Consider the following 11670-nt stretch of genomic DNA (forward strand, 5'->3'; position numbering starts at 1 on the left):
TACTGTACATTGTACAAGTTGAACATACATTTATATCAAATAAAAAATTACTTATGAACTATCCGAATTCGTGCCATTTTTATATCAAATCTACAGAGTTCAATTCAACATAGACACAATGATGCAATTATCAGCAGCGATGGTTCCTAAAATTTACAACTTGAGTAATTAACACGTTAAGCGCGGAGCCAGTTTTACTGAATTTTCGGTTCAGGTGGCGCGGGTTTCGGTTAGCTGACAAATAATGTACTACACTTATTTCTTATTTCTTAACTTCGATACTACCAATTCCTGGGACGTGTGAACACCTGAACGAGAAGTTCACTGTCAGTCCCAAAGGACCGACGCCGCCTGAACGGAAAGTTCACTGTCGGTCCCCAGAGACCGACGCCGCGCTTAACGTGTTAATAGTAGTGTAGTATTATAATCAAGTTATAACTTTTAGTCAAGTATTGTAAAAATTCACGTACTCTTCTCAGTTGTCATCGGCATCATCGTCGTCATCTGATATATACTTCTTAGTGACCCTTTTTCTACGACCTCCCCTGCCTTCGCCTTTTCTTCCTTTTAACTTAATTTTCATTCTCACGCTAGAGTCTGCATCTGATCCATCTTCACCATCGCCTTAAAAAAAATTTAAAGGGATAAAATCATTCCATCTTCTCCTATTTGTAGCATAATAAGAAATACCTTTATCATCCAAATCAGAATTATTGCCTTCCTCTTCGATGCGTTGACGGGCATTTGTGAAAACAGATTGCAATACTATGGAATCTTCATGTATTAGAGAAGCTTCTTCATTATAAATTTGCGCGTTTTTACAAAGTTGCATAAAGTCTTTTTCGAGATCATCAAAATCGGCGTACTAAGGGAGTAACAAAGTGTGACATAAAAGGTAAATACAACATACATTATACAAAAGACACTATTCCTACCTTTCCTTCTTCAACCTTTTGAAGTAACTTATTGATTGTTAATGGTTTTTTAATAATTTCATAATAATCCGGCAATTCCCTCCTAGATGGTAATTTCATGAATGGTTCACTAAGAAGTCTGCCATCCGTGCTGTCGGTATAATTAACGACTACCATAAGCAATTTCTTCATGGCTCGTTTCATTTTCGGGTCGATGGATGATCCCGCGCCTCTTCGTTTCTTTGGCATAGGTTCATCATCTTCCTCGCCCTTTTTCTTTCGTTTTCGTGTTTTCTTTTTCTTTTTATCGTCTTCCTCTTCCTCTTCGTACTCAGCACCATCATCGTCGATTGCTTTTAGCCATTCTTTCTCAGTTAAACTATCAGTATAATCAACTTCTTTTCGCTGCCTCGAGCCCCGTCCAAGAAATCTGTCTTCGTCTTCTTCGTACGTCCATCGTTCAACCTCGTCATCGTCTTTCACCAACCAATCAGGCAACTCAGCTTCTTCTAATAATCTTGATTTTCTATTTGGACCTAACTTAGCTTCTTCTCTTCTTCGCTCCAAGTCTAACTTTTGGAATATCTCAAATTCACCCTCAGTTCGTGCGATCATTTGGTTGACTGTTTCATCATCTGGTACTTCATTCTCTTCTTCATCATCAGCATCGTCCTGATGTAAAATGCTTTGCAAAAACTGTTGCCGTTCAGAGCCAGTGGATTTCTGATCAAACATTCCTGCCTGTATGACTTTTTCATCCATATTTAATTTGTACCTAGCCGCGGCCAATATTCTCTCTTCGACTGAATTAACCGTCATCAATCTCAGCACGCGCACTTCATTCTTCTGACCAATTCTGTGTGCTCTATCCTGTGCTTGTAAGTCCTGATGCGGATTCCAATCGGAATCGAAGATGATAACAGTGTCTGCAGCTTGTAAATTTAATCCGAGACCACCAGCACGTGTCGACAATAAAAATAAGAAATATTCGGAACCCGGGTCGTTGAACTTTTTCAACAAGTCTCCTCTGTCTTCAGCTTTCGTCGTACCATCTAATCGTAAATACATAAATCCTCTCCAACTTAAATAATCTTCCATAATGGTCATTAACTGTGTCATTTGACAGAATAATAATACTCTGTGATTAGTTGCTTTCAATTTTGGAAGAATACGGTCTAAAAGTTCAAACTTGCCAGAAGCGCGATACAAATCGGGCCCCGTAATAACACCAGATCCTTGTGTACCTACGTGCTCGGAATATTTCTCTTCAATAGCTTGAAACATGAATGGATGATTACATAATTTTCTTAATTGCACAATAGTGTTCATTAATGCTTTTGCACCTCCTTTGCCCTGTTTTCCTTTTTCTGAACCATCTGTTAATAATACGCCTTTACTCTGCATATGCTTATAAAGAACTTTTTGCAGTCCAGACATATCGCATTTAATAATATATTCAACTTTATCAGGCAACTGGGACTCAACCTCTTTTTTCAAACGTCTCAACAAGAAGGGTCGTAGTACTTTATGTAAGCGACGAATAATAAGAATAGTTTCTTCCTCGTTTAGCTCAACTTTCTCACCAGTGGTTGCGAATGGTGCATTAAACCACTGTTCGAAAGTGCTACAAGATTTGAAGATTGAAGGAAGCAAGAAATTTAATAGTGCCCATAGTTCGGGCAATTTATTTTGCAATGGTGTTCCTGTCAATAATAATCTATGAGGAGCTAGGTAATGCGTATTTAGTACTTGAGTCAGTTTACAGTGATGATTCTTCATCCTGTGTCCTTCATCAATAATCATGTACTTCCACTGTAATTTAGCTAAAACGCCTTTGTCCTTAATAACGTACTCATACGTAGTGAGTAAAACATTAAATTTAGTGGCTCTCATTTGAGACTGAATCGCTCTTCTACCGGCTGGTGAACCTTTATAGGACACCACTACAACACTAGGTGCCCATTTCTCAAATTCCAAAACCCAGTTTGACAAAGTCCTATGATAAAAATATATTATTAAAAATATCATTTTCGTTCATTGAAATGTATTATTCCTCAAGATGTTTAAAAGTACTACATACGACAATGGTACAATAATAAGGAAAGGCCCATTGACTTTCTTCTTCTCCATCAGATAAGTCACCAAAGCTATTGTTTGAATGGTTTTACCAAGACCCATTTCGTCCGCAAGTATACCATTCAAATTATTGTTAAATAATGAAACTAACCATTCTAAACCCTGGAATAAATACAACTTTTATGTCTGTTATTAAATGTAAATTTTTAATTTTTAATTTGTAAATGTCGAACCTTTATCTGATATTCTTTTAATTTTCCATTGACCATGATAGATGCCTGCTCTGTTACCACTTCGTGTACAGTGTGAGCAATGCTGTAATATGTTTGTTCTTCTGTTTTGTATTCATCATCCTCTACTTTGGCTTTATGTATCGTCTTCTTGACTTTGTCTTCTTCAGAATCACCAGCAGATTTTTCTTTATGTTCACCTTTCTCGTCACCATCATTATCATCCTCACTTTCTTCGTCATCTTCACTTTCAGATTCGATTGGTTCCCACCCTGGATGAGATTCTAAGAATGCTGAAAGTTGGCTCAAGAGTGGAGCTTCATCACCGGTTAATGTGCGTCCAGTAGCTGTTTCAATGACTCCTACACGAGTATCCTCGTTGGCATTTCCATCTTCGCCTCCTTCGGCAGCTTCTTGCATTTTCTTTTTCTTTTGCTTTAATAATACAATTAACTTACTATAATGATCACAAACAAAGAGAATAGAAAACATACCTTCTTACGCTTCTGTTCTTCAACTTGTTTCCTCTTTTGTTCTATCTTATGCTGCTTCACCATCTCAGTAAGATTACTAATATATTCGTCGGTTTGAGATAGTAAAAACGCTAAGCGTTTGTCTTTCTTTTGATCAATCAATTTTCTGTAACCTTCCTCATCTTCCGCCATGAGACGTCTCATACGTTCTTTTTCAATACGCTCTTGTTCTTTCTTTTGTTCTCTTTCAGCGTTAGCATGATAATTGAGGACGGCTTTATTGAGCCTAGCCAATTTGGCCACATTATTCCGATGAAATTCTTTAAAATCTTTGCCATGTTGTAGCACAGAATTGAGAAACTCCTTTAAAATAGAATAACGCCAATCACATGCAATTATTATTATTATTTATGAAAGCTTTTATTACGAAATCTTAAAATACACTTACTTGATGTTTTTGTCTACGTTTACGTTCAGCTTCCAATTTTTGTTGCTTTTCGAGTTTTTCAGTAGCTCTAGCTTCTCGAAGACTTTGTCTTTTCGTACGTTTATAAGCTTTTACATTCACTGCAGTTTCTAAAGTGGTGTCCTTTCGAGTGCATGCTAGAATCTTAAAGACCATAAAAATTATAAACAAAAGAAATATTTATTATAAACATTGTTAACGCTGTTCGCAATTACCTCTGACCGTAACTGTCTTTGGAAATTCAGTACTCTAAGCATTCGTAGCTCAATTTGTGCCTGGATACGAAGATCTTCTGGCATATTGGTTGGCATGTTATTCAGTTGTTCCATCCGTAATGCTATACGCGCTGCCACTCTGTTAGTACATATTCAAAATTGAAAGATATTATAATAAAAAACATAAATAAAAAATATACTATGAAGGCAATTGGATAAAAGATGTATTAAAAATAATATATTTTGTGCTTTTAGTTATTATTAATCCTTTTTACAACATTTTACAACAGCATGAATGGCTAATCAAACCAACATTTATTGTACATTCAATATATCTGACGAATACCTGTTTTCACGTTCTTGTAGAATCAGTAACGGATCTAAACCAGCTGGTTTAGCTACACTCGTTACTCTGTTAGTCTTGGCACCTGGCTGAGGAGGCTGCTGTTGCTGCGGCGTTTGGCAACCTGGCCTTGGAGGGCCACCAGGACCGATTACGTTAGGTCCAGAGATTTGTGGACCTGTAGTTGTAGTGGATCCTTGAGATGGATCTATAGGAGGCCGTTGAACCATACCTGGAGGAGGAGCTCCACCTATTTACATCAATCTTCCATCAAACCCCCACTGTAGATCATTCTACTCTACTTTTGCATTTTCATTCTGATGTTAGATACAAATTGTAAAACATAAATTTCAAATAACTGTATTAATTTATATAAATGAAAATTACCATTATATGAGCCATCAATAAACTGTATTATTAAATAATGGCAATCTAAAGCATATTTCAATATTCATCATATATCATAATAAGAGTCAAATTATTTTAAAATATAATAAATTACAAACATGTCAAAGCATTCTCAATTAAAAAATCACATGCATTGTGATTTTACTTTTTGAACTTTTACTTGTTAGAAACTTTTAATAATAGCAAAATGTTATAAAAACATTACTACATTAATGCAAAAGATAGAGTAGTCACCCAAAAGTAACAGCAATAATAATTCTGTAAAATTTACCTTGAACAGCAAGTGCAAGTTGTTGCGATAATGGCTGATTCCTTGCCAACAACCGATATGCCATTATTTGTACACTGCAAATGATAATACATAAAATTGAGATAAAATTAAGTATTTAATGGAACAATTAATATCGTTCATATAATGTACCGTAATTGCTGTAATTGTTGTGGACTGAAAGTTTGTTTGTCTCCTATGCTGCCTTGTCGAGCCCTTAAAGCAAGCAACTGAGAGTAACGCGGATCTTCTTGAAGTCCTTTCTCTTCCATGGAGTCAATAGCTTTCTGCAGAGCATTTAAGTTCTCTTGTCCAGCACCAGGCGGTCCAGTAGGTGGTCCACCGGGCGGTCCGCCAGGGGGTCCACCAGGTCCGGAAGGACCAATCTGACCAGGTCCAGCCTGACTCATTTGATTTACCGGAGCACCAGGGCCGATTTGTTGACTTTGTGGACCAGGACCCATTTGACCAGGAGGTGGTTGCCCACTTGGACCATTTGGCCCCATCTGGTTATTTGTACCACCGTGACCTAACTGACTGCCTGGACCGCCCGGTCCCATTTGATTTGGAGGGCCAGTAGATGGTATTTGCCCCCCTGGACCACTTTGAACCATTTGCCCTGCAGGACCATTAGGACCCATTTGCCCACTTGGACCCATTTGTGAACCTGGACCACTTCCGGGACCCATTTGAGTACTCGGACCATTTCCGGGGCCCAATTGACCTCCAGGCAAATTTCCTGGTCCCATTTGACCACCAGGCCCAGTTCCTAGTCCCATTTGCCCACTTGGACCATTTCCTGGACCCATTGGCCCGCTAGGACCGCTTCCTGGTGTTAGCGGAGTTCCAGGAGGATTTCCTGTTCCCATTTGATTTCCACCATTATTTCCGGGACCGCTACCTGGGCCCATTTGACCTCCTGGTCCGCTATTCGATCCCATTTGTGTGCCAGGACCACTTCCAGGACCCATGGGACCTCCAGGTCCATTACCTGGTGGTATTTGTCCCCCAGGACCAGTTCCTGGCCCCATTTGTCCTAACCCGTTCGGTCCGTTTCCAGCACTCATTTGACTTCCTGGTCCTCCTGGACCCATTTGACTCCCTGGTCCTCCTGGACCCATTTGACTCCCTGGTCCTCCTGGACCCATTTGACTCCCTGGTCCTCCTGGACCCATTTGGTTTCCTGGACCTCCTGGACCCATTTGATTTCCTGGCCCTCCTGGACCCATTTGACTACCTGGTCCTCCCGGTCCCATTTGATTTCCCGGTCCTGTAGGTCCTGTCATTCCCATTTGTGATGAAGGTGTCCCCATGTTCATTTGCCCAGGTCCACCCGGACCCATTTGCGAAGGTCCATTATGTCCCATCTGCCCGGGTCCTCCTGGTCCTATAGGACTGGGCACCATGGGACCTTGATTACCTGGAACCATCTGACTTGGGCCACCAGGCCCTATTTGATTTGGTGGTCCTCCTGGCCCCATACCGTGCGCACCAGGACCACCCGGTGGCATTTGACCTGGTCCTCCGGGGCCTAAATGACTTCCTGGCCCACTGGTGCTCATATGTCCTGATGTTGGTGGGCCACCCGCATTCATATGACTCGGCATAGGTGGCCCACTATTTAGATGACTTCCAGGCGGACCGCTGGCATTCATATGAGTTGAACCTGGAGGTCCCGAAGTATTCATATGTCCTGATCCTGGTGGACCACTCGCATTAACATGTCCCGAGCCTGGTGGGCCATTAGAACTCATGTGTCCCGGTCCAGGTGGGCCACCCGTACTCATGTGACCTTGTTGTCCGCCTGTGTTCATATGACCTGGCCCTGGCGGACCACTCATGTGCCCCGGACCTCCAGGCATCATTTGAGAATTCGGTGGTCCTCCGGAACTCATCTGTGGACCTGGTACGGATCCACTTCCTGGTCCCATCTGGCTAGGACTCTGACCCATGTGAGGTCCTCCTGGTGGCCCTCCACCTCCTTGTCCCATATGACCAGGCCCAATAGGTCCTGGACCACCTGATCCCATTTGATTAGGTCCAGTATTCATTTGCCCTGGTCCATTCGAATTCATTTGATTTGGACCAGGCTGCATCATGTGGGATGTTCCTTGTGGTCCGTTCGGACCCATTTGTCCTGGTACCATGGGTCCTCCGGGTCCTTGCTGTGAGCTAGAGTTTTGGCCAACTGGCCCGCCGGATCCACCTTGGCCCTTTAACATAAAAAAGAGAAATATTCTTCACCTTTGTATTATTATGTTTATTTCACACTATTTTTATTACGTGTATGAGATTAACTATTTTATATATACATACACATATTTACAGGTACTTCCAAGCTATAAAGTTGTCATTACAATAAGTTTTTGCAAAAGTTTTCACTTAAATTTCTAAAATTTTTGTTTTCGGTATATATAGGGTGGGCCGGGAATCGTAAACGATTTACTTACGGTAGTGGGATTATCACTGCAAGCTCCCAAAGCAAGCAACATAAGTATTCTCGATTGGAATATCTTACCATAGCTTAATGACTTCATCAGAAAAATGATAATGAGAAGAAGCGAACTCTTACGTAGTTTGATAAACTATAATTCTTATTGTAAACCGAACTTTTCCATTCTTGTCAATGTGTGTGAACACTATTCTGAACAGAGACAACCAGAGTAGTGGAATCGTAGCATTGAATATAGCATTGAATGGAAAGCAAATTGTATTAAATGGTTTACAAGTAAAAGTTTACAAACTTTGAAGTCGATTTTCACGAAAACGGAGCTCCGGTCGAAGAAATGTTATACCAAAATATTTTCTTCTTTTTTAACATAGAATCACCCCCTGCCCGGTTGTACTACAGTTTTTGACCCAGCCGGTGTAATAGAGAATAGTTCAATTCCTCAGAATGTCTTAAGTTATAGTAAATTAAATAAATTTATTAATTTGATAGCGACAAGTAATGCAAACATTCGATAGAATAGGAAACAATTTTAAATCCTTATCTTGAAATGAAATAGAATGTCATAAATAATATTTCTATCTACTTCAATCAGACAAAAAAGTGGAGAAAATTTATTGCTTTTAATCTTTCCATTGCACTATCGCAATGAAATACTAGTACCGTATACGTAAAAATTAAAATCAACGAATACATTATGTTTATTACATTTTCATTAAAATACCTATTGATATGAACTTGAAATAATGAAACAATTGTATGGGCTGTTTCAAAATTTGAAGTTCCGTAATCTCATATACAGGCATTCAAGACCATTAGTGCCATTTTTACTACATCGTATACCTTCATTTGCATTTATTACATTTTTAAAGGCATTCATAGAATAAATAACTAACTTCATTGGATCTAAACTTTACAGTTTTAAGGCAGAATACGAGGATGCGATAATGCAGGAGATAATAAATTATAGTTCGAAGCAATAAAAAGTTCTATTATACATCGTTATGAACATTATGACGCGTGGTAATAAAGATTAGTACATTTTTCTCAGGTGTTTTAAGCCACACGGATAAAACGATAATATTCTTCGTGGTCAACATGTGGTAAACGTAAAACAAACTATCCAGTATCAATAAATCTCAATCAGAGCTTATTTTTGTCCCAATCGATTTCATATGCATAAGTAAGTAATAGCGTTTTACATATATCAAAGATACAATCACGTTAGAAAGTAAGTTAGTGATCAATATTATGAACAAAAATTGAAGATATTGATAGGATTTTAATTCTTCCATTGTGTATTTTTAGAAAACAGTAAGTCTGATCGAAAAACCTTTTCTATGAAAATTGTTTACTCCTTTCCGTATAATGAGAATCTGAAAAGAAAGATGTAGTTCGCACTTAACGGAGTTTACTTGATAATTGAATNTTTTCATCGACTGTATTGACGAATATCTAAACAAAACTTATTTATTTATTATTTATTTTATGTAGGATTAAAGGATTATAATAGTTGAAGAATACATAGGTCATCATTCATGACTTCTGACACTCGCAATAAAAGAAAGTTAATAAAAAAATTGTGCTATTGAGGCTAGCAAACCTTTGATGAAATGTGGCAAGATCACACTGATTCGAACGTATTCGTTTTATAACAAAAAGTCGATGAAAATTTATTTATAAATGAGGAAGAACAAACAATGGTAGGGCCCGAAAACAATTATTGAGCTTGATTTCAACATTTTATATGATACTTTTCTACAACTATAATCAATCGTTGATGCGACCATTATAAATTCATTTTGTAATGACATTTGAGCTAGTATTAGCCCATTCATTAAACAGCACATTAACAAAAGTTGTTTTGCTTTTTCTATCATTTATTACCACATTTTGGGAACCCAAAAAAGATTCCAAATCCGAGCACCCCTATTTTATATGTACATGTATATTTTGAAAATTCATACGACATAACAAAACTTGAACACTGAGCTTACTATTTTACTTTCATCATAACCATTATCATTAATAATATCAAAATGCATAAATAAATTGTTTTTATTACTTCCGCATTTCTAGGAGAATATAGATGCAAATCTTGATTAAGATATATTTTTATGGTAACTTAACAATAATCAACGATTTCTTTTAGATTGATTACAGTAGACTGCATGACGTAGAGTAGTGATAATCACATGTGACATACGTGTAATAAAATACGACACTCATGCTAGACAATATGGAATATAATACATAGTGGGGACAATAGCATAAAAACAATGCTCTCGTGTATGAAACCACTATTTCGAATTCAGCAAGTTGCAAGCACAGTGACAATAACGCCCTGTTTTAGAGAAGGACATTATGGTCGATCAACAGGAACTGATCAACTACTACGATTTTGTTTTGAAACTCATAGTCGACTCTGGAAAGGTATTATAATAGTTTTACATTCAAATAAAAATGATCAATTTTCCATATTATATAAGGCTTTTGAAAAAAGTAATATGATACAAGGAATAAGAACTCTAAGATCACAGTAATTAACGAGAACAATTTTGTATCAATTTAGATTCTCAGAGATGCAATTAAAAGCTGCAAAAATATTGAAACTAAAGGTAGAGATTGGGATTTGGTGACTCAATATGATAAAAAGATTGAAGAAATCTTGATAGATAACTTGACTAGAGAATTTCCAACACATAAGTATGTTTTTTTATAAAGCTGTTATTAAAAATGTCTTTAATATAACAAACATCATACAGTATGATCTTTGTTTAAGAAATCATTATTTCAGGTTTTCTACAATTTTAGATAATAAGTGCAAGATTATTTTGAAGTCATAAAAAAATGCATCAACTATTTCTAGTCAAGTTTAGGCTTATACCATTTACAGGTTTATCGGCGAAGAAACGGTTTCATCAACGGGTCATCTACCAGAATTAACGGATGAACCTACATGGATCATTGATCCAATTGATGGAACTACGAATTTTGTTCATGCTTTTCCTTTTACATGTATATCTGTTGCATTAGCGGTGAACAAAGAGGTACAAATTGGAATCATTTATAATCCCGTGTTGGAACAATTATTCACTGCTAGAAAAGGACAAGGAGCTTATTTAAATGGAAATCCCATTAAGAGTTCTAACGTAGATGGTAAGTTCCAAATTATTTTTTTTTATGAGACATCGAAACTAATTATATATTGTGATGTAAATACAGTATCCAAGTTCATTAATTAGACAATCCTTATCTTTCGCACAAAGAACATGGATACTACTAATTTTCGGCTAACAAATTAGTGCTAAAATTTACAATTAGCATACATCTTAAAGCGAAAATATTTTTAATAATTTATCATTTATTTTTTATTTACTTTATTTTACGCAAACGAATAAAATGATCAATGTTTGTAATTTTTAATAAAGCTCTTTTTCAAATAATTCAATGAGAGATCAGTAAGTTAAAATTAATTTGATTTTTATTTTTCCAGAACTGAAATACTCTTTGCTTTGTCTGGAAACCTCCTATGCAACAATAGAAAACATCAGAGACATTATTCTTGGTAGATTGGAGGCTTTCGTTTCGATTGCCCATGGCATACGAACAATGGGATCAGCGGCACTAACTCTTTGTTATATTGCAATGGGCGCAGCAGAAGCTTACCATACAGATAGTCTGATGCCATGGGACGTAGCTGCTGGTGTACTTATTATTAGGGAAGCTAATGGAGTAGTGATAGCAACAAACGGTATGTTCAGCGAAAAAACGCTACGAATTTGTCATAAATATAAATCTTTTTATTCTTGATTGTATACATTATAA

At 37.3% G+C, this 11670-nt stretch overlaps 1 protein-coding gene across 3 annotated transcripts in view; it reads right to left on the reverse strand.

Annotated features, from left to right (window-relative positions):
• Window positions 1-6: 6 nt before the first annotated feature.
• Window positions 7-11670, reverse strand: part of brm (ATP-dependent helicase brm) — a 23271-nt gene continuing 11607 nt past the window's right edge. Inside the window, exons 2-13 of one of the 3 annotated variants that reach the window (XM_026816087.1) lie at window positions 5547-7606; window positions 5397-5470; window positions 4721-4967; window positions 4375-4513; window positions 4142-4303; window positions 3715-4056; window positions 3224-3655; window positions 2995-3152; window positions 936-2910; window positions 691-865; window positions 471-624; window positions 7-146 (exon numbers count right to left, since the gene is read on the reverse strand). In XM_026816087.1, coding sequence (XP_026671888.1) covers window positions 476-624; window positions 691-865; window positions 936-2910; window positions 2995-3152; window positions 3224-3655; window positions 3715-4056; window positions 4142-4303; window positions 4375-4513; window positions 4721-4967; window positions 5397-5470; window positions 5547-7606 — 5913 coding nt within the window. In that variant the 3' untranslated portion in view covers window positions 7-146; window positions 471-475. Of the gene's footprint in view, window positions 625-690; window positions 866-935; window positions 2911-2994; window positions 3153-3223; window positions 3656-3714; window positions 4057-4141; window positions 4304-4374; window positions 4514-4720; window positions 4968-5396; window positions 5471-5546; window positions 7607-11670 lie in introns of all 3 variants that reach the window. The other 2 variants (XM_018029573.2, XM_018029572.2) reach the window with 2 other exon arrangements.

This window comes from Ceratina calcarata, unplaced genomic scaffold (assembly GCF_001652005.2).
Source record: "Ceratina calcarata isolate Rehan_Ccalc_2016 unplaced genomic scaffold, ASM165200v1 scaffold482.2, whole genome shotgun sequence".
In the NCBI taxonomy this organism is placed as follows: domain Eukaryota; kingdom Metazoa; phylum Arthropoda; class Insecta; order Hymenoptera; family Apidae; genus Ceratina; species Ceratina calcarata.